General features: G+C 41.1%; 2 protein-coding genes across 13 annotated transcripts in view; one reads left to right on the top strand and one right to left on the bottom strand.

Annotated features, from left to right (window-relative positions):
* The window catches only part of EPB41L2 (erythrocyte membrane protein band 4.1 like 2), a 214,776-nt gene extending 200,177 nt beyond the window's left edge, over window positions 1-14,599 (top strand). For all 12 annotated transcript variants that reach the window (XM_082668532.1, XM_082668529.1, XM_082668528.1 and 9 more), the window contains one exon: window positions 13,349-14,599. The gene's annotated coding sequence lies outside the window, so the exon portion shown is untranslated. The remainder of the gene's footprint in view (window positions 1-13,348) is intronic.
* A 5,800-nt stretch (window positions 14,600-20,399) lies between these two features.
* SMLR1 (small leucine rich protein 1) lies at window positions 20,400-25,408 on the bottom strand (the record flags this gene model as incomplete). Its single annotated transcript, XM_082669059.1, has 2 exons — window positions 20,400-20,550; window positions 25,282-25,408. 2 exons carry the CDS (start codon window positions 25,406-25,408, stop codon window positions 20,465-20,467), a joined length of 213 nt encoding a protein of 70 aa, XP_082525185.1. The 3' UTR covers window positions 20,400-20,464.
* Between the last annotated feature and the right edge of the window lie 764 nt (window positions 25,409-26,172).

Genomic DNA, 26,172 nt, shown 5'->3' with positions numbered 1-26,172 from the left:
GTTATACATTATGCTGCTTCCATGTGATGGCGAAGTACAGATAGCCTTTAAAAGTTGCGTTAAAGGGTTCTTAAAAACTGAGTAAGTGTTCCTGATCATGTACGTATTAGGGTTTTAAAAAGCAGGTTTTATCACACAGCACATATACTTAATATTGCATTTTTGTTTTTAAAATGATCCGTACATTGGTCGGTTGATAGATAGATCCCCACTGGAGGGGCTGGTCACATAACCCGTCTTCCTCCTTGTGGCAAGGCTAAGTGCTCTCCCGTCGTAGGGCGTGAGGGGTCCTACCAGTGCACAGCCTCCCCTCTGACTTACTAACGTTTGCCAATCTGACAGATATGAAATGGCGTACAACTTAAGACATATGACATGTAACTTAGTGCCATATAACTTTCTTGGTCATACAGATTCTTGATAGATTCTGGATACTAATCCTTTGTCAGTTTTATGTGTTGCAGATATCTTTGTTTGTGGTTTGTCTTTTATTATCAATATAGGGCAATATATTAATATTGAATGTAGTATTTAGTATGTTAATATAGTTGAGTTATCAAGCTTTTCTTTATGGCTTATGCTTTTTCCATATCCTGAGGTGTTAAAGATATTTTCAATCTGGAAATTTTAATGTTGCCTTTCATGGATCAATCCTTAATCTATCAGAAATTTTTTCTGTGTGATTAGAAACAGTGATTTGTTTGTTTCCCGTATAAGCAGCCAGCGTTCCAGCCCTGTTCATTGAAGAGCCCGTCCTTGCCCCGTCTAGTCTGCGGGTCAGACATCAAGTTTCTTACATGCGTGGGTGTGTCTCTGAGCACATTCATTTCTATCAGTCTGTGTGTCTGTCCCTGCCCCAGTGCCATATAGCTTTAAAATGAGAATTGGTATCTAGGAACACAACACTCCCCAGTTCTTTCTCTTCAAGAATGTCTTGGCTGTTCTGGGCTCCTTCTGTTACATATAAATTTCAGAATCAGAGTGTTAGGTTCTAAGATATCCTGTGGTATTTTGATTGGAATTGCATCTGCTCTGTAGCTCAGTATACTGAGAATTACGTCTTTATGATATTGTCTTCTTTTCCACAAATATTAACATCTTTCCATTTATAGAGATCTTCTTTAATGTCTTTCAATAAAATTGTATAATTTTTTTCCCCAGAAGCTGTTGCTGGCATAGGGCAATACAACTAACTTTTCAATACTGCTCTTATATCTAGCAACCTTACTCTTTATGTTTTAGATGATGTTTTCAACACAGGGTGTATAAAGGGCCTATGAGCAGAAATCATTTAAAGTTTTAGCACAAGCACAGTATCTGTTTTACCTGAATTAATGTGCTATGTTACATGCAAGTCTGAGAACATTCTTAGCTAGGAGTCAGAAGATCAAGTACTGTGTTTTAATCTTGCCAGATCTCAAACTATGGGACGTTGGGTAAGTCAGTGGGGCTGGTGCAATCTACCTTTTCTGCTTATATATAATATGACAATGAATGGGGAAATTGAGTGTTGTACAAATGTAAAAATAATGCGTATTTCTCTCTAAATTCTATGAATCAGTTACTTAATCAGGAATATGAGACAAAAATTAGTGACCACTAGCATTACCAGCACTTCACCTTCATTTGTGGTATTTTAATAAGCTTTAAAATAAATTAGTTATGTCATTGATTCTTAACACCTTATATTCATTTGTTCAGTGGACACACACACACACACACACACACACAGCCTTTGAAGTTTGCCTGTCTCGGAGGCCATCTTTTATAAGCAGCCTTGTTAAACAAATTTAGGAGGTTAAAGTGTAAATTCACGTGTAAGATGAGCAAACTGGATAAATTTGGAAAGATTCATTTATTCATTGAAAAATATTTAGCAAGTGCCACAGCATGCTAGGCCAGCTTAGGCAGTGAGGATTCGGATGGTCACATTGGTAGACAGCACAGTCCCGGTCCCCTTTCTCAGGAAGGATCCACTCCAGGAGGGGAGGTGTCAGTATTAACAAATAGAATGTAATTGCATATCTGATAAATGCTCCGAAGGAAATAATGTGAGATGAGAGAACCAGATGGGGGGCTTGAACTGTTATCAATTTAACCTGTTACTTGAGAAATAGAATTTGAGTTGCAATCTGAAGGACCGATGGGCGCTACCTCAGTGTCTTCTCACAGTCATTTTAGCATCTCCGCTCCTGGCTGGCCGCACTTGTTCTTGAAAAATTTCCTTTGCTGATGCCCGTCAGGGCTGGGAAGAATGTGTTTCCACTGTTGCAGCTACCCTCTGGCTGCCCTGCCAGAATCCCACAGAGGCAGCAGTGGCTCAAGGCAAAGAGCAGGACCAGGACGGTGTCCCAACGTCAGAAAAGAAGAAGAAAGAACTATTTGTGATGTATCGGTCCCGTCTCCCTTTTCGGGCGTGAAAAGCTCTCCTCCTGGTCTGACCTGACCTCTTCCTTTGGAGTAGCTCTGACCTCTCGATCAAGCATTGAGCGTGGCAGGCAGGGAAACAGAAAGACGGTCAAAGAACAGTGTGCCGAGGACTGAAGTCCCGGTCTGCTTCCCCATGCTGGGCGGTTGCCAGCAGTGAGGCAGAGGGGCTGCGTGCAGCTCCACGAACAAGAAAACGCTTAGAGGAGCACTTGCCTTGATCTCTGTATCGTTTTTATTTCCTCTTAAGGGCTACTCCCTCCTGCTATTTTATTCTGAATGCATATTTATGAGCCCTTGAGTGGACACAAAATGTTACTGACCTCGTCACCACTAGAATGGTTTCCCCGCTGGTCCTGATGAAAAGGTAGAAGAGCCCAGGCTTGGGGGTGTGGTCTGCACGGCCCGAGAAGGAAGGAGCCCCAGCAGGGGGAATGTGCGACCCTGCTTCAGCTGGTGCCGTAAGCTCTGTGAACGCAGACTTCAGACGAACCTCTCAGACTCCTGGAGTAATCATTGACGTTGCATGAAAAAGTGAAGGACGCCTCCTTTTCATCGGAAAGCAGTGAGCGGCCCAAGGATCACATGATGCAAGAGCAGCCTCTCACCCATTCACTCATTTTATTCCTTTTTGTCGTTACTGTTCATTATACAGGTATTATGGAAGTCTCATTAGGTATCATCTACTGTTTTACCACTGAGATTTCAAATCAAGGTCTGTACTCACAGACAATAAAGCAGTGGTAGCAGCATGGAGTCTCCAGTTTCATCAGAGGTTCTGGACTGAGTTTCGTGGGAACAAAAAGGCGAGATCTCTGAATCAGGATGGGGCATCAGAGATGGCTTCTCATGGGAGCTTCACGGCGAGTTGGAGTGAGCCCAGGGAAGGAAGGCGTGGAAAGGGGGCGATTCAGGCAGGATCTGGTATTGTGCACCAGACACTCCAGGAACAGGGCAAATCAGGTGCAGCTGCCTCGCAGGGCACTTGTAGCAGAGTCATGGGAGATGAGGGTGCAGAGGGGCAGAGGCCCGATCACAAAGAGTCTTAGAAGCCAAGCAGGAGGCTGAAATTTATCCTGAAGAGCTGTAGGGGTGCTCCTTTGTATTTGAGAGATGGTGAGGAGATAAAGGCTTGTGACTCTTTGACCGTTTGCATGAGGATACGGAAGTTAGTGAGTTGGGAGGACAGAGGAGTGGGGAAAAATGCCAGATAACGCCCAGGTTTGGCTTGGACAAACGGGTCAATGGTGATACCTGTAATTTCAGTCGTGGAACACATGGATTTCATTTTTCACATGTCATGTGCAATGTGGCCAGTCCTTTCAGTTTAGCTGTCTTAAAGCAAAGACGCATTTTTTGTTCTCTGGTACTATAGGAGAGACCAACTGTCATGGGAATTATAGTGGAAGCTTGGAAGTGAATGTATAAGGCTCTGTCTTACACACACACACACACACACACACACACACACACACACACACACACACACACACACACACACACACACACACACACACACACACACACACACACACACACACACACACACGACATGGTTAATTGGAAACTTACCAGATAGTATGAGTGTTAAGAGGAAGTGTAACAGCAGATTTGCTGGGTTCAAATCTGCTTCTTAGTTGCGTGATATGTGCCGTTTATTTCATTTCTCTGTGCCTCGTGAACTGGAGGTGATAATAGAATCTACAGAGGGTTTGTTAATAAGGCATGTTGTAAGAACTTTTTATAACATAGAAGGCCAGCCATGAACCCTTTTTGCTCTTAAAAGTCAAATAAAAACTTCTACCCCAGAGATGTTGAGCTTGAGATGCACGTGAAATGTCTTCATGAAGAGGTCCAGAAAGTAGCCAAGAGCTTTGAGAGAGAGAGCGAGAGGAAGAAAGAGAGAGACAGACAGACAGACAGACAGAGAGAACGGCAGGCTTCAGAGCAGGAGGTAGACACACCTGAATGTGTCATCCACTGATGAAGCCTACCCAGGACCAGGTCAGAGAGTCGGGGCCTGGGGAACAGAGGAGCTACAGGAGGAGTGAGAAGGGCAAGAAGATAGAAAACAGGGAGATAAGGCGGCCACGAAAGCTCCAAGAGAAAATAGCTCCAAGGAGAGCATAATCAGCCTTAAATATGGCAAAGAAATCAGGTGCCTGTGTCCTCTGGAATTGTCGGTACAGAATCGACCTGGGAGCTTTGTCACAGCTCCTTCAGTCAAGTAGTGGAGATGGAGCCTGTAACAGGTTGAGGAAATAGGGTTTACACAGAGTGCTTTCGAGAAGCAGGAACACTCAGTAATTGGCCTTTTGCTTTTCCATCCGCCTTGCCTGCCTTCATCTGAGAAGACAGAGCATTGGTCTGACAGAGCCACTGGAGCTAGTGCAGTGATTACTAAAAACCTGGTACATCCATCAATCCTTGGAGACTGTTAGGTGGACCCTGAGTTCCAGTCCCCAACCCACGATAAATAACTCTCAGTTAGTTGTGTTGCTGTCTGTGCTAGCCTGCATCTATGAACACCAGTTTCTAAACAAGATTATATTGTGTTCCAACCAACATTTCAACCAACCAACATTTCAAAGTCAGGGTGATGTTCACGGTTTCAAAATGAACTCGCAAAAACAACAGGAAATGAGCATCAGCTGTCTAACTACCTTGACAGGAGAGAAGAACGGCGTTGGCGGAACGGAGCTCTAGCCAATCACGAGCTACTCATTTACATGCGAGCGTCTCCCTGTCCTTGAAAGAAAAGCACCAGCCTGTTGGCATCCAGATGCCGATTTTCAATTTACGGATGTTTCAGGCATGTCGGTTTCAGTTGTGTTGCATTTTTATTTTATAAGTTTGCCTAGTTGTACTACTCTTGTACCAGAAATTAGCATTTTATTACAGCTTAGTTTTCAATATAAGTTAATCAAACATAAAATGAAGACTTTTACATAGAAATGAAAAGCCATTTTGGATTTAGTGAGTTTTAGGCACTGCGAGTTTCCACTCTGGAATGCTGGGGCATGCTCTGTGTAACATTTATAAATCTGGCAGGTGCTATCAGTGAGTCACAGTATATTTGAACTACCCAACAGAAGAGGCGCCGGATGCCCCTGCCATTGTCCATTCGTTAGCACCTGGGAGTCACTGATTCTCCGGAGTTTGCTCTTGGACAGAATCATTATTGACTGTTGTTTTTACAAATGAAACCATATGTATTTTTTCTGGCAACAAAAAAGCAGAGGTGGTCATAGTTTTTTGAAAGGGAAAGATGGTAGAAAATGTAAGTGGCCCATAATTGCTCTGCTGCTAGAGATAGATGATCCCTTTCACAGTGTATATACTTGTGAGCACATACTCAAGATGCACTCCCATGTGTTCTCACACCTCTGTTTATATAGGCTGATCCTGTTGATTCTATCACATATCCGGCTTTTTCCTCCGCTTCACAGTACCTTGTAGATAGGTTTGCCCATCATTATCTCATTTTCCAACAGCCATCGAATAGATGCAGGATGGTTTACTTGAGCCCTATTAATGGGCATTTAGGCTGTTCCTCAGTTTTCACAAGTAAATTCACAGCTGCAAAGATTACACTTGTGTGTACATTTGGGGGGCATTAACTTCATTGTTTCTCTAGGACAGATATTTTTAAAAATTAGAGTTGGTGTGCTAAAGGTTTCTTTTTGACATATTGCCCACCTGCCCTCCTTAGAGGTTCTACAAAGTTAGACGCCCACTAGCAGTTTAAGAATATCCCCGTTTCCCCACATCCTTGCCAACACTAAAGATTATACGACATTTGAAAAGTCTTTGCCAACCTGGTGAGGAAAGAGCATTTGTCCCCTCCCCCCCTTTTTTTAAATTGTGAGGAAAGAGCATTTTTTAATCGTTACTATTGTTCATTGCTAAGGAGGTCACAGTACACATATTCACACATATGTGCACACAAACACAATTTGCATTTCTTTGAATTGCCAGTTTGTATCCTTTGTCCACTTATCTATTCAGGTGTTTATCATCTTTTATCTTTTACAGAGTTAAGGTTATTAATCTCTTAGTCACAAATGCTGGATGTTTTCTCCAGTTTTTCATTATTTTGGGGAATTTAAAGTGGCACCAAAAAGGGGGGGAGAGAGCAAGACAAAATTGACCAACAGGACACAGGCAGGCCGTATCCAGAGTTTTGGTTTGTTTTTCAGCCCAAACAGTATGTCACGGAATTTGAGTTAATTATTAATGCTTAAAATGGGAAGATATCTAGCGATTCGAGAAACATCAGAAGCTCTAACACCGAGCCTCCTTTCTCTCAAGGCTGCAGTGGCTCAGTAGGTGCGGCCACTTAAGGGGAAGGAGGGGCTCTCCAAGTCCCCAGTGTCTCTTCCTTCCCATCTCTTCATGTTGAGGTCCCGGTACCCTGTCTCCCTACTTACATGTTACCCAGCCAGTCTCTGAGGAGTGTGGAGGTGGTGGTTATGACTTTACTGTACCCTAGTGCAGGGTGTATTTAAGAGTATGGGAATTAAAAGAATATTTAATTTAAAACTGCATATAGACCATCTTCTTCTCTCCCCGCCATCCGCCTTTTTATGAGGAAATAGCATCCTAGAGATTTGCCATAGGTCCCTTTTCTATAAGAACCATCAAATACCATCCATGTGTAGAGCTGAGTATAGTTTCATTTGTTTCAAGAACTTGTCTAATGTTAGATATCTCAGATACTAGCTTTTAAATAGTAATTTTAAATTTCAATGTAAACTTGTGGGTAGGTTAGGACAGAATTTTGCGGGGGGAACGAATTAATAAGTCTGAGTGTATGTGTGTGTGTTTTTAAGATACTCCTGTGCTCATGAGGATTATAGTGCCAGGACATGTTGGCCCTATGTTTCTTTAACTCTCATGCATCAAAATGGTTAGTATTAGAGCAAGTGAGAATCTAGCCTTGTTCTGTTCGGCATGGTAGCCAGTACTCACGTGTGGCTCTTGAGCATTTGAAATGTATTCCAAATTGAGCATTGAAATGCTATTCCAAATTGAGATGTCCTGCAGGTATAAAATAACGTACTGGATGCTGAAGAGGTCAGAAAACATTGTTAACTAATAAGTGACGGAGTTGGGTCTGGAGATGAGTTGTTTTGATTCCCACTAACCTTCCTATTTAATGAAAATACGAAACGAACACTAAGTGAGTTCTATTCATACATAGTTCAAAGACGTTTTTCTAAAAGATAAGGGTTTTGTTACTGTTTTTTTAAAGCACAACTTTTATTTGATACTACAGAGAAATTTTTCTCATCTCTACTCATGAACCTAAGATTGACAAAAGCTTAGCTAGAATAAAGTATACCGAGTGTGCCTTACTGTAGTCCATTTGTTATTTAAAAGAAGCTTTAAGATTTTGTCGAATGCTTTCATATCAAGTTCTCACAAAATTTGAACTCAGCAGGGTGAATGAGAAGACCTTCCTCTAGCTTTACGGCCAAATACTAACTACTATTAGAAATCTTTCTCAAAGCTTCAGATGTGGGAGATTCGGGAAAACCAGTTTTTTAAAGAACTAAGAGTCCTCCTGGGATATCACAGAAGTAGTTATTCAACAAAAGAGAACAGAAAAATGAACCTGAAATTTTTTCCACTTAAATCAGCAGATGAAACTAATGGTGAGGACAGGCAGTAGTGCTTTGTTCCTAGAATACAATTCTGTTTATTTTTCCCCTCCCAAGCCTTTGCTTTTCAGCCTGGCCTTGCCTTGCAGATTAGTCGCTATTACTTCATTCATGGATTCATTAATGTATATTGGGAACATACTGCGTTCAAGGGACTATGGTAGTTGTGAGAAAGGTAAATGCATAGGAACAAGTGTACAAATAACATATAGGGAAAAAAATAGTGTTTAAAGAGAACCTAGGACTTCCCTGGTTGCACAGTGGTTAAGAATCCTCCTGCCAATGCAGGAGACACAGGTTTGATCCCTGGTCCGGGAAGATCCCACATGCCACGGAGCAACTAAGCTCATGCGCCACAGCTACTGAGCCTGCGCTCTAGAGCCTGCACGCCTAGAGCCCGTGCTCTGCAACAAGAGAAGCCACCGCAGTGAGAAGAAGCCCGTGCACCACAACGAAGAGTAACACCCTCTCGCAACTAGAGAAAGCCCACGTAGGGCAATGAAGACCCAACACAGCGATAGATGATTGATAGATAGATAGATAGATAGATAGATAGATAGATAGATAGATAGATAGATAGAAGCCTAGCTAAAGGGCTATGAAAGTCAACAGGAGAAACTGTTCCTGGTTGGCAGATCAGGGAAGACTTCCCCGAAAAGGAGCAGAAAGCTCCTGTGTGCAGAGCGCGGGGAGGATTTGAACATACAGAGAGGGGCAGAGAGGAGAGGGCACATAGGAAAACCACGCGCTGGACGTCAGGAGAAGCAAATCCTACGTTGTGTCTGTGTGTTGAATTCCAGCAGGGGCTGGAAAGATTTGTCAGAGGCGAATTGCAAAGGGAATTACACTCCGTGTTAGCACCTTAGTTTTAGGCTTTGCTCTGTAGGTCATCTGCGTAAGGGAAGAGCATTTTCAGCACCATCCTTCAGTAAGATTAATTTATCAGTGGTGTGCAGGATTGATGGAAAGGATGCTTGATTGGATGAAGTACCCTGTAAAGAAACCATTATATTGGTTCATGCAATTATTAATGGGGAAACTGAACTGGCCATCTCTGTCTTTAAGAGTAGAGTTGAATTGGGTTTGGAAGTAAAACCAGGAATGAAATATCATATGTGAAAATCCATAATAATAGTATCAGCTCACATTTAATGAGTGCCTACTCTGTGCTGAGCTTTGTTGGAGAACTTTGCCATTTATTTCAGTTAGTTCTCACAGTCATTTAGGATGCAGATGACAACACAGAGGCCTGGAGAGGTTAAGTCCCTCCCCCAGTCACACAGTCCATGAGTAGCAGAGCCAGAGTTGACCGTCCGTCAGTCTGAATCCACACTGCGTATTGCTTTGCTGAGGGATTCATGATGGGAATCTTTCAAGTAACAAACTCCCACTGATGTAGTTGAAACACACTTCATTGTAGAAAAATTTATTTTGGACAGAATGTCTTTGAGATTGCACCTACGATATGTAGCTAAATGAACAATAAAACCATTATTTTATAAAATAATCATGTTTAAAAATGAGGCAAAATGGATGATGCTTTCATTTGACAGGATATTCCGAAATTGCGGTATGTGTAGTAATTCTTTAGGTGGAGTGACTGGAATGTGCATAAAGGCTCTAACACAAAGATGACTGTTAGCTTTAAAGAAAACCCATTTAATTGGCCTGCCGAGATCACTGACAGCTCACCCTTTCCTCAGAGGTAAGGGAGCATGACTGTCTTAAAAATGGAAAGAGCTTTGATGATTACAGGGTGGGAGGAAAAGGAGATGCTCTTCCTAAAACGCCCTCTGGAGGGGAAATAACTGCAGCTAAGAGAGGCAGAGACAAGCCTTTTTTTTTTTTTTAAGAAACATCTTTATTGGAGTATAATTGCTTTCCAATGGTGTGTTAGTTTCTGCTGTATAACAAAGTGAATCAGCTATACGTATACATATATCCCCATATCTCCTCCCTCTTGCGTCTCCCTCCCACCCTCCCTATCCCACCCCTCTACCTCTAGGTGGTCACAAAGCCCCAAGCTGATCTCCCTGTGCTATGCGGCTGCTTCCCACTAGCTATTTTACGTTTGGTAGTGTATGTATGTCCATGCCTCTCTCTCACTTCGTCCCAGCTTCCCCCCCACCCCATGTCCTCAAGTCCATTCTGTACATCTGCGTCTTCATTCCTGTCCTGCCCCTAGGTTCTTCAGAACTGAGACAAGCCTTTTTTGTTTCGTTTTGTTTTGTTTTAGAACAAATGGAATTTCAGGGAAAACATCTCAAAATTGACTCTCCTGGAAGCAAAAATACTTAATTGACTTGTGGTGCTAGCAAACTTTGAACAGAATTTTTGTCTTTGAAGTGAAATTGTGTTGGCATGTATGTTAACAAGCACAATATATCTGGCACTCAGAGGGGACAGAGATCAGGGGGCCAAGCTTGTCCTGAAAGACCTAAATCTGAGACATGAGCCTCAAAAGGGCCCACATGAGAGCCTCCTAAGAAAAGAGCAACCCCCAAAAGAGCATTAATATATCCAGGCAAACCAAGGGATACAAAACCATTTTGCTGAATTATTTGTAGAAGAGATTTTGAGTGCCATTTGACCGAAAAGGAAAAAACACTAGATTTCATTTTTCCTTCTGTATTCAGAAGCCACACAAATATCTGTGAGAGCAGGAAACGCCAGTAGGTTAGGGAGCAGATTCCATAGAAGCAGTTCTCAAGCTTAATGGTCTCAGGAACACTTAAAACTTACTGAAGAGCCCAAAGAGTTTTATGTTTATGTGAATTTTATTAATTGAAATTTGATCTATTTCTATTATAAGTCAAATAGTTTTCAAGATATTTATTCAGTTAAAAATAATCACCTAATGAAAGAAGCCTGTCTGAAAAGGTATCATGTACTGTATGATTCTAACTCTGTGCCATCCTGGAAAAGGCAAAATGACTAAGACAGTAAAAAGATCTGTGGTTGCCACTGACCCCACTAGAAGAGTCTCTAAACATTGGGAAGCTGTCAAGCTCAAGGTGGCCAAAATACAGTTTCCAAGAGTTATAATTTTCACACGAAAGCTTGAATTTTATCGTTGGCAACAAGTTCTGTCAATTGTTTGCCTTGAAGTGAGAGGCTCATCTCATTTTCAAGAAAATGCCTGCCAGATATCCAAATTGAGCAGCGTAGTTTGTCAGTAATCCTCTCAAGTAAAGTGTTTTAATGAAAACAGCAGCTTCAACTCACAATTCAAACATTCATACAAATTCACTTTCCTCCTAGACATCTCCTGTACTTCTCTGTATGCAGCAGGAATGTGTTACGCGTACTTTCCATTTCATCATACAGAATACTAAAAAGATGTACTCCAGGGTAGAGATGTAAGAAAATTAATATTTTTTTCTGTTTCATCCAGGACATCCTTAAGTGAAACTGGCTTGCTTTCTTGCTTGCTTTTCATTTCACTGTGAGTGCGTGGTGGTAAAGAATGCGGTGACTTCGGGTACAGTTTAGTGTCACTGCCTTGACCCGTGTGTGCTAAGATGCCAACAGGTTTACTCACCATTGTTTCTGCATCATCAGGGAAAATGTCCACACCTGACAAGGGCAGATAGTGTCTTAGGATGATTATGAAATAGTTTTGACTTTATAACCCCCTGCAAGAGTCATGGTGACCCCCAAGGTCTACAGACCACAATTTGAGAACTGGTGGGTCTAAATTATAGTGGTAATACAAACATTGTAAGAATTGACTATTTCCTGGTCTAACCACATAGACATTTATCATACTTGCATTTTTGGCTCTAGGATTTTATATTCTTACAATGAAAATTCTGTTTTAAAATTAAATATGCAAATTGAGAGCCAAGGGAGAATAAAATGAAAGTTTAGAAATAACTGAAATTCATAAACTATCATATTTAAAGCCGAATTTCACACCGGAGTACACGGACCTCATATTTATTTAGGAAATAGTTGCGTTGTGCCTTACATAAATAATTTACTCACGTTTTCAAAATCTCAGGCTATATTACTGCCCTGTGGTAATTGAATCTTCATTAATCTGAAAGGGTATGTTTTCTTCATTATTTTAATTATTTCAGATAAAAGCCACAGCTTTGCATTTTTATTGAGACTCCCCTCTGGATGAGTGCTTTACCACTTGTCATGAGGATGATTTTTTTTTAAGTGCACATTTGCTGTTCGCCAGATCAGTTTCTGGAGTAGAGCACGCTCCAGATTGAGACCATGTGAGCCCCTGTCTCTGGAAACTCCGAGGTTGTGCTTTTCAGATGACTTCATAGAACTGTGCTTGAGCTTGACTGATTCCCCACGGCTCACCAGGCACACTGAGAAAGATAAATTGAAGACTGCACTGGACACTCTGTAAAGACTTAAGGCAAAGTAGGCAACCAGCATGTATCCTTGAAAAATTTAGACGTAGAATTAGACCTGTGATTAGATGAAACAGCTACATTGACCTGTTCTCACATTGGCCAAAAGAGGGAGACACAAGCTAAGGAACGTGACTTTAGTAGTTAGAAATGTTCAGTGACATTGTATAGTCTGGGGGTGGGAAACTGAAGCAAGGAATTAGTGGTTTGGGGTTTTTTTGTTTGTTTGTTTACTTGACCAAAATTCTGATAACATAAAGTATAACTCATACTTAACAGCTATAACCATATCCAAACTCGAGGTGAATGATGACACTGTCGAAAGTAGGTTGAATTAATTACAATAATAATAATTAATATCTGTCAATTTGCATTGACAAAGAATCCAGAAATCTGTGTCCCCACCCCATTCATTCCTGTCCTCCACGCCGTACATCTGTATACTCATCTTACCTATCAGGCACTTTCTCACTTCCTTGCATCTTTCCTCATTCTTTTCTCCCAACCTGAGGCAGCTTTTATTCATTTCAGTGAAGTCAAAATTACTTTTTCTTCTTCTTTGAATCTAACTTTAAAACCTACATTGCTTTCTCTTTTTTTTAGATTTTTATTATATGAATTACCTCTGTTTTATAGTTAACTTTTTGGTCAGATTCTTATTTGCCACTTGTTTCTCGTGTGCTAGTCAATCCTTCAGGTATTTTAAGGCCCTCAAGGGTGGATCAGGCTCTCATGCTTGTCTTCTGGTAAAATACTGTTTACTGTAGAACCAGGCAGATGGGAACTGTTGATTACTTGATTTGGAATTTGGTGAATCTTACTTACATTTTTTTCCCAAGCCTGTCTTTGGAATATTTAAGCCTTGTCTCTTTTTTTTCCTCCTAGAAATTCATTTTATAGACAACATTCAACTTTGTGAACCTGAAAAATTTTGACCATTCCAAGTCTTAATGCCACACCACTGCTCCAGCGAATTTATACTACGACTGGTAACAATGGCCAGAAGCCTGAAGAATTAAAATGCCAACACCAAACCTTACCTTAACAGCTCTGGTCTATACCGTTCCCCCGCATTTTAATATATTATTTTGTTTTATAACCACTTCTAAATACTCTTGGTTATTTCTTTTCTTTGTTTGTTTTTTTTTTTAGTTAGAGAGTTTCGTTTTTTGTTTCCTGTTTACTTTGTGTACAACTACCTGCTTTCTGTGACTCATTTTGATCAAATGATAGTGAACAAAGCCAGCCCCAGCTGGTAAGGTGCTGTTCACTGGAACAGGTGCTGTTGTGCGGAAAGGAGACTCTGTGACTAATTTCGATAGTGGCTTTCCTTCTTCCGGATGCTTCCCATTGAGTTCGTACAAGTCAATATTTACAGAGTTCTCAGTTTGCAGTAAATATACTTGTATGAGAAAATATTAATGCAGATTAAAGGCGTTTCTTACATCGTGAAAATTTCCTAATGTTTGAGAATTTCATTGGGGCTATTTTTTGATATTGAACCCTTTTGACTTTCCAGTACCGTGACTTTTTACTTGTAGCAGAAAGTCCGGGAATCTCCAAACTGGAGAATTATGATGAAGTTCACTGACCACGCACTGTGTTTAGAGGCCCTGTTGCACCACAGTGCCGATGCTTCTCAGACACGGGCTCTTCGGTAGCATTCCAGAAATAGGAGGGGAGAGAAAGCAGTGTCTTCCCTCCTACTAAAATATTCAGGCAGCTTAAAAACCGTAGTGCTTTCTTTCTTAACATGTCCAAATTTCAGTGCTTTCCATTATTTGAACACTCGTGTAGAACACTTTGTATTAAACCTCCTTGTCTCCATGTAAAACTGACCTTTTGTTATCGAGCAGGTGTATCTCTTTCAGATAGCGTGATGATCCACACAGGTGTGAGGTTGCCAGGGTGAGGAGTTAGGGCCTTGGTGGTTTTTTGACGGTTGTAAGAAGGCTACACCATTTAAAGCTGACACCAGAGACCTGATAGGGATTTATTAACTGTATTGAACAGTCTTTGCTTTGCTTTGGCCCTATGTATAGTTATGACGCCAGATTAGATGCTTAGCAGCTTCCAGTTGTATTAAAAGATATTTTGCTTTCTGTAATACTGTTATAAAATAAAGTTTGTTTATTCTCTAAACTTGTCACTTCTCTTTTTATGAAGGTTTAAAAAGATAAGCTCAAGTCATACTGTCAGTCAGAAGTTCTAGTATTTTGTGGGACGTAGCATTTTTAAAATCTGTTGTTTAGATCTTTTATAATTCATGCTGCTGCCAGCATCACCGATTTCAAGTGGCTAAACCAGTGTCAGATGTTCGTAAATCTACTGTTTGGAATGCCAGTTCCTTCTGCCTGGTTACGTAATCCACCCCAGCTTGTACAAGTTCTCCAAGGCATATTTTTGCTTGTTTTCTTTGTGTATTTTTTGTTTTGTTTCAGGAAATATCTTAGCTGCACCATGTGAAACCTGGTCCTCTGCTTCAGTTTTGCGTAACAGTCCAGTGGGTCTTAGTGCCTCAGGCAGAACGGGCTCTGCTGAGGGCTGCGTCCGTGTCTCATCAGGACGGTTCATTGTGAAGCTTTTGCCCAGACACATCAGACGAAGTGCTGGATTTTCTGTCAAACGTTAAAAGCATTATATAGCAAATGACCAACAGGGTGTGGTATATTCCATCTAAAACGTTCTGTAGAATGTCTTTCCCTAGTTGTTTAAAGTGAGCATGTTAATATAATATGATGACTCTCTTCTTTGGGATCGGTTCCCACTGAATTATCTCTCACCTTGTGCAAGATCTTTCTCATCTTCTCTAGAATTATTACAAAACAGCTCCTCTCTGGGGAAGCATATCTCAGCAAGCCAAGCCTTAGAAATATTATGGAACCAAATGTGACTCTGTAAATATAATTTTCATCAGAAAGTGTGTATGTATAACATTTGTATTTAAAGCAGAGGTTGATCTGTCAGGGTTTTTTGAGAACCATATCCTCCCACGTGGAAGGAAGTGATAGGAGGTAAGTATGTCTATAGCAGCTCCAGTGGAAGAGGAAATGCATTGTTCAGGCAGGGCTCGGTTTTATCAGCTGAGATGGCAAGGACAGAGTTTGGGGTCCCAGAGACATCTGAAGTATCTGTGGTGTCTTGGTACCTGAAGAGCAGCTGAAAACAGTGTTGGTCACGCCACCCGTGACTGTGGCAGCAAGACTGTCTATTTTAGTATTTTGTATTTCCTGCAAAATAATTCTCATGATGTTATCATCTCATTCTGTGAACTGAGCGTTCAAAACCCCAAGTGATAGAATAAGAAAATAGGTCAACAGGGTTCACTGCCGTGAGACGTCCAGGCGCTAATTGTTTATCTTAAGTCAAAAGCAATATAATTTGGGGGTGATAAGCAATAATTCCTTTTAGTTGTATAGGGTTTTTATGAGTATTTCACATAAACCTTCCAGCGATCCCGTGTGGAACACAGGAAACAGAGCAGTGCCTTTTCCACAGGCCACAGCAGGATAAAAAATGATGTGGTTAAAAAAAAATGTATAGCGTCGGTGAATTTTTGGTATTTCACTGTTGTGAGTAGCTTCCGTTTATCTTTATGATGCATATAGCATTCCTCACTGCATAGACCACAGTTCATGGAGTGAGCATCCCCAGGACTCTGGCAGTGAAGCAAACTGTAGCATAATGACTGCCCAGCATGGGCTTCATTATGTTTTCCCTTTACTCATGGATAAAATTATATAGTGTCTGAGAACATCATAAATTGAGAATTAAAAATAATAGGATAAGGAGGAGTGAGTCGTGGTTTAGGTGAAACAAGATTGGCCATGAGTTGATGATTGCTGAAGCCAGGCAGCGGTAAATGGGGGTTCGTGATATCATTCCGTTAGAATATTCCATGGTAAAAGACTAAAAAATGCCATAAAGCCCGTTAATTTTGTAAAAAGGTCCCGTCTCCGTGTACTGTGAGGTAGTACATTGCTCTTCCGGGTATGGTGCTCTGGTCAGTTTCCAGCAGAGTCTTAACGCACTTGCACTAGAGAATAGGACCGGGGTCTACGAGGGCTCACATGGATCCTTGCATGCGCGTGCACCTGTTCACGTATTTGCCGGAATTAGGCCACGATGCGGAGCTGGCCCCGGAAGAGAACACGGTCGGCTGGCAAATCTGAGGTGTCAAACTCCTGACCCTTGGCCACAGGGTCAAAAACACTGACCCTCTGTATAGTCATGATACCCAGTTAGGTTTATAGTAACTTCAAGTTGTATAAAGTATTTTGCTTCAAAAACACTGGCTTCAGTAACTTCGTGACCACCTAGAGGGGTGGGATAGGGCGGGTGGGAGGGAGACGCCAGAGGGAAGAGATATGGGGATATATGTATATGTATAGCTGATTCACTTTGTTATAAAGCAGAAAGTAACACACCATTGTAAAGCAATTACACTCCAATAAAGATGTCAAAAAAACAAAGAACAAACTGGCTTCAGACTCCTACAGATGGGTGTTTGCCCTACTCTGAGTAACTGAACCATGTGACTTCAGTGAAGGTACTTAAACATCTATAAAGGGAAGATAGTAATACATCCCAGTGTAGGGGTATTCTCATGGTTAGATGAAGTAAAAATGTATAAAGTGCCTGGTGGAGCTCCTGGCACAATAATGCCCTCCAGAAAAGTGATCGCTATGAGTACTAACAGCACCACTGTGCATGAGTTAACCCACCAAAGGCAAATTATGGGAGATACTGCCAGTCTGATCTGTGTTCTTGTGAGAACCTTGCAGAATAGACCTCTACCCTAGGAACTAGGTTACTTGGGAAGCCTATGGGGAAGGTTTTGGCTTTGAAGTTGTGTGGACCCAACTTCCTTGTGAGCCCTGCAGTGTCAGGAACCGCTTATGGTCTACTCATTCTGTGCTGTATGGCAACTAAGGTGGCTAGTGTAAGACAGCACAATCCTTTCCTAAGACTGGCTGCAGGCTTCCTAACCACAGATTCCTTGATGGACTTCAAGGGGCTAGGCTTTCCCACAGTATATACAAAATCATGGGTATATGCATTTTTCCTACAGAAAAAATGATGATTCGTATCTTTAATTAAATTCTCAAAAGGTTTCTTTATTACCTAAATAAAGGCTAGGACTCTCTGCTCTTAAGAATCTGGGTTTTGGAATATGGATTTGAAAATTTTTTTAATGGAAAGAATTTCAATCTGGTGTTAGTTATAAATAAAATTTCTTGAATATATATTTCCTGTTTATGTTCTGCCAGGGTGGATGCCTTTGCGTAAATTCTGATAAACGCAGAGGCCTCTTCTGATTAGCACACTAATTATAAAGTCGGAAAGCAAGACTCAAGAGCATTTGTTTGGAAAATTCTAACTTTTTATAAACAAGTCAGAAAATCGATTTCCAAAATGTTTTTAACCATTATGAGCTCTTATTCTGAGATACAGTTCTGCCAAAGAACTTAAGATTTCAAGGAAAAGCTGTTGTTGGATGTGTGAACTTGCTTATCTGTTCTCAATTTTCCAGTTGCTACTAAGTTATATCTAGAAAATACTGGTGGCTGTTACCTGGTCAGATTACTTGGAAGTTTTTTTTTTTTTTTTAAGGGGTGTAAATAATACTGCAGAGAACATGATGTGTGCCCTTCCTTGCTCCGTTTTGTTTTATCAACGTGTATAAGCTCAGAATGTGAAGAAGCAGTCATGGACTTGTAGTGTCCCAATGCCACATTTCCAAATTACCAACACAGTTAAGGAGAGAGAGAGAGATGTTATTAACAATTTTAGGTTAGCTCTGTAAAAAAAGTTTTGTTTTCATTGAATAAATGGCAATGTAACAACTTACAACACCCATTAAAGTATTTTATTGAAGGTCTCATGTTGGGGAAACAGAATTGGGAGTTCGTTCAGATACTAGAACATTAGAAATAAGGTTAGGAACTGTTGAGGTGAAACCACTTAGGAACATTTTTGGCCCCTGATGAAAGGCTTTGGAGCACAGGAGGAAACAGAGTATGGAATAAGTAAGGAGACCACCAGCCTGGTCTAGGTGGCAGCAGCGATGACAAGGAAGCAGGCAGTCCAAACCAGAAGGAACTCTTCCCCTGTACTCTAAGCAGGTGGAGAGCAAAGATATGACCGGGCAGCTGGTTGGCTGCGCTCTGTGAGGGACTAGTCAAATCCAGTACAGTGCCTTCAAGCAAGTGGTAGAAAAACCCTTGGACTTGGTCTCTCTGTAGGAAAACGAACGTTTCTGTTCCTCTCTACATGTAAAGAACATTCATGACTCTACTCATGATCTCAGTGGACATTCTTTGTACTCATCTCGTTCAGCAGCAACAAAGGAGTCAGGCCTTGCTTTATACAGCTTGTTTATGTTGAGAACGTGTATGTTTCGAGCTCCTCTGTTACCATAGTAGCTGAGATGCATTTTCCCTGGTAAGGCAGAGGTGGTGGAATGCGTCCACCAGAGTCATCAGTCAGGCTTCTGTTGTGCCTGTTTCCAGAAGAAGGTGGAGCAAACCCTGGTGGCTGAGCCACAGATTGGGCTGGCAGCTGGCAGTATGATGCATCCTTTCCACACCTTCTGTCCAAGAAAGCATTTTACGTAAGCTGATTTCCACCAGAGGCTAAAAAGAGATCCCTCTCAGAATTGAAAGGATATTGTCATTCCTTCCATATGGCATGCACATTTATTCTAAATTACCTCAGTCTGGAAGCCCCAGGAGACATTTTCATCGTAATCAAATGCAGTAAAATACAGAAACGAGTGTCTCCAGTAGAACAGTGAGTTTTATGTTATGTAAGAAGTGCAAATGGAGACTAATAATTCACTGGATGCATGTGAAGAATTTGAGACTGGGGTGGGGGAGAGAAACAAAATATCTGGCACTAGTGGCACATTCTTGCTTTGGGTCGGCCAGTCTTTTGCATGTTTGTATGTCACTGCAGAAATTGGTGCATTTCTTACAGGTGAACAAATTCATTATGTTTTATAAAGTTAATCAGTCTAATAGCCTGTTGGATTCCTATGCAAACATAAGAATACAATGAGACTTACACTTAGGACATGTTAAGTGTCTTTTGTTAATGTTAGCTAGGAAAACTGAAGAGCCCGGGAGTAATCACAATCTATTTGAACTCCTTTGAATTAAATGTTTCTTTTCAGTTATCTAGGTTGGCTATTGGGGTTCCCACTGAAAGAAGAATTGCGCTAGTGAAATGTTGACTTCTTTCCATATTTAGGAGTAGGTCTCCGATGTTTTGGTTTTAGAGGCAAAGTCTTGAGTCATTCTCCACATGAGTCCCATGAACTTTGTGTTCTTTCCTTTTCCCACCAAATTGCCAATACTTCCAAGTCATGTCATGCTGAAAACTACTTTCATGGTGATCCATACCGAGTATTGAGAGACTCTGCTTGTTTTATGGGTTCTCACAATGATGATGCGATTTGTGAAAGCAATTGGGAAAAGGGGAGAAGCAAACCAAGGGCCAGAAATGATGCCTTAAAAGGTGTCATTTCAGTGTTGCCGAACTTCAAGGGAGGAAGTGGGAACTCTCACAGCAGGAATCCACAGGTGCTCATCTTCTGCTATTTATTTGATTTCTACCAGAGTATCTTCACCTCCAAAGTCAGAATAATGCGGGCTTCCATGGCATTATAGAATAATGATGCTTAAGAATTTTAGTTTGAAAACAGTGCCCTTCAGAGTAGACATAGTCCTATAAAAGTTAAAAAGTTACAATGTGCCTAGTCCATAGAGCACATCCAACAAAATCTTACATTCTTGGGACTCGCCAAAGAACTGCTATTTAAGTCGAGTCTCAGAGCTGTCCTCTTGAACCACTTTTCAGAACAAGCATCTTGGTATTCTTTTTGTCTTGCTGTGGTTATAGTTTATTAACTATTTGCTAAGCCATTGACCTTCGCTCTCTGACCAGTAGAAATTGACTGTGCTTTAGCCATTGATCAGCCATTGATCAGTCCCCCAACGGTCACGTCCGTTTCTCTCTCTGGTACCAGGAAGAGCTAGCCTTACGATTGTGTTGGTGGTCAGGAGTCTGTGACAGTTCTTCATTAACTGAAAGGAAAAATACCAGTTAATACTGTGGAGGCAGCTGAGTGCCACTGGTCATTTACAACTCCTCAGGCATTATTGGCCAGCATTTCTACCCTGGTGGCCCCAGCAAGTTACAGAAGTGATCGTCATCAGAGCAAGTCCTACTGCAGCATCTCTCCTTTCCTCCTCAACCACTCCCAAAAGAAATATAAATGCTGATTTCTAAGGAGTGGTCCTGGTTAGAGAGGGCAACCTACTACTGTAATAAAAGGTGTTACATGCTAAGTATATTTTACATTCAGTAGATTGTGTTGATTAAATGTATTAAGGCTCCCACATTCAATAAGCATTTATTAAACATGTCTATTACCCAAGACCCGGGGATATGCAAATGAGTAAGACAGGGACTCTGTCCTGTTCCTCCCTGCCAAAAATGTGTTTGGGTGTTTGTAAGTGTTTAGACGAGTCAAATCAGTCTCCTTTTTACCTTTTGGCATCTTTGACTGAAAACTGAGTGTCAACTTTTCGCCTCTTACATACTCCTTATCCCCTTAAAATACAGCTTCAGTTAAAGCTATTGAAATATTAAACCTTATCAATGATGTCCTAATTACTAAATCTGGTGGCATTTTCCAACCCGCAGTTTTCTCCGCTGTAGCATTTGACACGAGCCCCCTTTCCGTGACACCCACCCCCAATCACACTCCTCCCTTTGGCTTTTATTATGTATCATCTTTCTGTGTATTCTTATCTGCTCCTGTAGCTTCACCTGTTACCTCTCTGGCAATAGCAAATTTGAACTTTAGCCCTGAAATCCTGACAATTATCCTTTGAGATCTTCCTGGTACATCCAAAAAAAAAAAAAAAAATTCTCTTCCTCACCACCACCAACATGCATAACTGAAACTATTTTTTATTCTTAAAAGTTTATTTTCAGAATTATAATTAATCAAATTATCCAAGCCGGAGACAAGGAGTTCATAATCTCATAGGAGATAATGTATTTTATAGAATTGAACCTGAAAATGTTCTTTTGGGTCCCCACGTCAAGTCCCAGCAATTCATTCTTTGCCAGGCACTTTATATGCCATGTACTCTAGGACATGAGCACTCTCTCTGAACTATTCTTTTCTGATTCCACACTGCTTGTCATCTCAATTGAGAGAGGGTATATATGCATTGCATGGTAACAGGTCTTAGGTTACATGAGGCTCAAGACTTAACAGCTAATGTTTCTTGATCACTTATGTGCCAGACACCATGAAAAGCCTTTTCTCATTTAATTCTTGCAATGAAATTATGTTGTAGTCACCAGTATTATTCTTACTTTACAGGTGAGCAAACAGAGGCATAGAGAAATCAAAATGAGGCAATTTGCCCAAGATCATAGAAACTGAGGGAGTCAGGATTCAATCCCAGGCAGTCTGACTCCAGAGCCCACATGCTCAGCCACTCAGTTTCACTGCTTTTCCACGTAGGTTATTGCTCATGCAAAGGTATTGCTTGAGATAGCTCATGCCTTAGATTATAGACTCACTGAAATATGAGTAACTTGTTCTCTCTTATTCTTAATTACTGAAGGCTAACTGCACAACAAGTGCTTTGAATGAGGAGCCAGGATACAAATTCTAGAGTGAAAATGGGTGACCTGAATAATGACATTGAAAGAAGAGAACTAGAAAATGGAAAACTAGGAGAGAAAGCAAGAGAAAACCCATCATTCCTCAATGAGTTATATCTACCAAGTGAACCAAATGTCTGTGCTAGGCGCAATGAAGAGAGCTAGAGAAATAATTTATCCTTCTCCTGAAAGAGCTTGCAATTTGTCCATCATTTCATGTTAATGGGTCTGTTAAGGACAGTGCAGAGACTAGACAGGTGAGATTAGCCAGATGGCCATGAAAACATCTGAGTTTGTAACTGTAGAATATTCTGCAGGCCATGAAGTTTTCCTTCTTGGGCCACAGGTGAAGAAATGTAATCTTCTTGACTCAGAGCTGAGTCTTTATGCAGAGGAATCACCATCATCAGTAATTAGCCCTGTTACAGAAAGAGATTGATCGAGTCCCTTCAAAACTTTTATCAAATTCTTGCCTTGTTCAATTCTCACACTGTTGGCTCTCATGTTGGTGATGTTTTATTTGCCTGGGCCAAGAGGATTCCTCCATTCAGCAGATACTACTGAACACCTACTCTGTGTTCAATACTCCAGGGGTAGTGTTTTGGCTGAGAGAGCTAGCTCTGGAGCCAGACAGCCAGGGTTCAAATCCTGTCTCTACCATTTTCTCGGTGAGTGACCTTGGGTAATTGACTTAATTTTAAGTAAATTTTATATAATTAATTTTATTTCTAAATAAAGATCAATAATTTTATCTTTAAGTTTAATAATAGCTACTAGATATATTTTAATAATAGTTATTATAATGACACAAACACTGCCTTCTTAGACTTTATAAGTCAACAGGGGTCATAATGACCAACGGTTGTTCAGAACAGGCACTGTTAGGAACCTTACGTGTATTGTCTCACTTAATCTCCGCACCAACCCTACAGCTGTGTCCTGCTATTATTTCTATCTCACAAGTGAAGAAACTGAAGCTTCAGGAGATTAGGTAGTGTGGCCATTGTTACAGACCTGGAATTCAAACCTCCATCTGGTTTGACTCTGTCATCTGAGATCTTAACAGTTTCACTCTGCTAACCCTTAACTTACTCTTGACATTTAGAAATGCTTATCTGGTTCCTTTTGGATTGCTGACTATCAAAACCTATGTATAAAGTTCGGTGAGAGATGCCTAGCCACGCTGTACATTTTCCATACTTTAGTTAACTGTTTCAGAATGTCAGTTGCTGAAGGCCAGAACCTGATCACTTACCTGGCCTTATTTTATTTTATTTTACATCTGGCTTCATACAAAAACTTTCAGGCATTCAAGAGACACAATTTCTTTTCCATAGTGACTATTTTTGGCAATGTTGGTTATCTTAGCAAGCAATTTGTTCATGATCGGGGTGATAGTATTTTGAGCGGCACCGGAAGTAGCAGTTTAGGAATCTCAGGACTTGGGGAGATAAGATAATCAAAACTTCCACCCGAGGAGAGGTGACATGTCCCTGGCAGTGGTTGATGAAGGGTTTGGTGATGGAAAGTTCAACACTCAGACCTCCACCTTAAGAGCTACTCCTCAAGGCAACTGACACAGACTGAAGAGTGCAGGATGTTAAAGAATTTTCTTTCTTCCTTTGCGAGAAGATTGATGTTCTCTACATACTAATTAAATTTACATGCACCATTACCTCCTAAGCCTTGAAGTATGGGGATTAATGATGAATGATTATGATACCGTCACATGCTTTCCATCACATCTTAAAATGCCTCTCTTGTCTGATGGACTAGGGTTATGAGGTAGGCAACATGACTTCCTGTTTCAGGACGCAGGAATCGGGGGTTCTGTGAACACACTAGTTTATCTGTCAACGTCCCTTTCTTTACAGGGACAAAATAGGAATGATCACACTTGCCATAACCCTGGTTGCAAGATTAATGACATGACATTTGACCATCTGTTTACAGTTTTTAAGTGAGAGCTGCTAAATAGAGATTCAAACTGGTGATATCTTATTTGGGGCCAAGTGTTCTCATTTGCCCTCAACTGGAGAGAAGATATTATTACTTGCCCTTAGGAAAGCAGCTACAGAAAGAACTATAATTTTAAAAACCACATGTTCTCAGGGGTTTTTTAATAAGAAAGGAAAATTTGGAATTAAAGGGATCACATCCACATAAAAATGAAAACATGTCTAGTCAATCTGCTAACACTGGAAAATGTAATCAGGAAAAAGGATACACAGATCCCATTGGGAGAGGAGGGAAATATAAGCAAAGGATGGTTTGAGGAGGAGTTTTCAAATTTGTTTTTAGTACTTCAATGACATCATCCAACTTAAGAAATATTACTGGTTTTTGATATTGCTAAAATAGCTATTAACCTCTCATATTAATCTAACATTTGCTGGGTACCTTATTAACACATAGTCTATCAAATCACAGTGCAGTTTCATTCATTTCAATTACAGCGGAATAAACAGGCTCAATCCAGGACCCAGCTTCTCATGTCCCAGTCACTTTAAACTTCCTGAGGGTTTGGTTTTGTTTTGGTTTGGTTTGGCTTTGTTTTTTTTCTTTCAACCTTAAGACCCCATTTTCATGGTAAATTTACATCAAGCCATCAAATACCCATTAAGGCTTGACATTTGCCAAACACTGTGATAGCACAATGTTGGCACATTTCCTTAGTAGAAGTTCAGCGGATGAGGACTGTGTGCACACACACAGGAACACACGGGCACGTGCGCGCACACACACACACACACACACACCTGTCAGGTTGAGATGGCAGACCAAGAAACACGTTGTAATGTTTGTGAATCTATCGGCCTGAGAGACACAGACAAGCAATCATGTGTCCCAATTGCTGATTCACAGTTCGCCTGTCTGCGAGGGGCTGCAGTTAAGGGTGCCCACGGCGGGCCTTCAGAGCCTAGCACGTCATCCACATTGCTGGAAAGATCAAATTTTGCCACGTTCACCACGGAAGATATCTTAAGAGGGGTGCGTATTGAGAAGCACCTACATATCAAAAAGGTGTGTGGCTCCAGGCCTCCCAGAAAAATGGACGGTACACGGACTTGTTCCAAACGTGTGCCATGGGAAAGGACTCTAACCCCTGCCGTGTGTGGCTTCTCACTTACCCTCCATCAGCTTGATCCTGAAGTAGGCAATGAGAAGGAACAGCAGCAAAGTCACGGGCAGGAAGATGCCAGAGAGCAGGAGCCAGCCTGGGAGCTCTCTCAGGAACTCCGACAGTACGGGGCTCATTGCCATATCACACAGACCACCGATCCCCCCCCAACCCCGGGCTGGTGGTGGGGTTCGTCCTCAGATGAGGGCAGCTTCGCTGAGTCCACACTTGTTTTCTTCTGGGGCTCTGGCCTTTGCTCAGCACATCTCAGTGGAACTTTTTGTGGACTTTGCTCTATTTAAACAGCCCCATGAATTCTGAGAGGATTGCTGGCAGGTTACTCTGTAACTCAGCTACAAAGTGTCGAGGAATTGAAAGGTGATTCTCCCAGGCCATTCCAGAGATGAGTATTTATCTGGCAAGGTTGGGAATGACACCAGGAGACCTAAATTTCTTTGTATTCAGTTTATCTGATATGAAAAGTACCTGACTTTAAGCAAACCTCCTTGTTGTATATATTCTACCAATATATGCCCAGACGTAGGAAGAATTTTTCCTACATTTTCTAAATTTCAGAGAAAATATTAATTAGTAGCTATGTTAATGTACCTGTATTGAGAAAAAGTGAATTTTCCTTCATACATAGTTTATACAACTAATAGCAAGGAAGGAGAAACAATTTTCTTTCCATATATAAAATCTCTTCCTAATATGTCCTACTCCGAATGCTTTTCTGAGAGGTATACTCGTTTATTCAGTTATTCAACAAAAATTTAATTCTACTACAACCCAACCTCTTGACTAGATGCTGGATGTACAAGAAAAAGTCATGGTACCTTCCCTCTGAGAGTGGAGGCAGACAGAGAGAGAGAGAGAATGGCCATAAGACATAATGGTGGAA

This window comes from Grampus griseus (assembly GCF_964374135.1).
Source record: "Grampus griseus genome assembly, chromosome: 13".
In the NCBI taxonomy this organism is placed as follows: Eukaryota; Metazoa; Chordata; class Mammalia; order Artiodactyla; family Delphinidae; genus Grampus; species Grampus griseus.
This window is presented reverse-complemented; position numbering and strand designations above follow the sequence as displayed.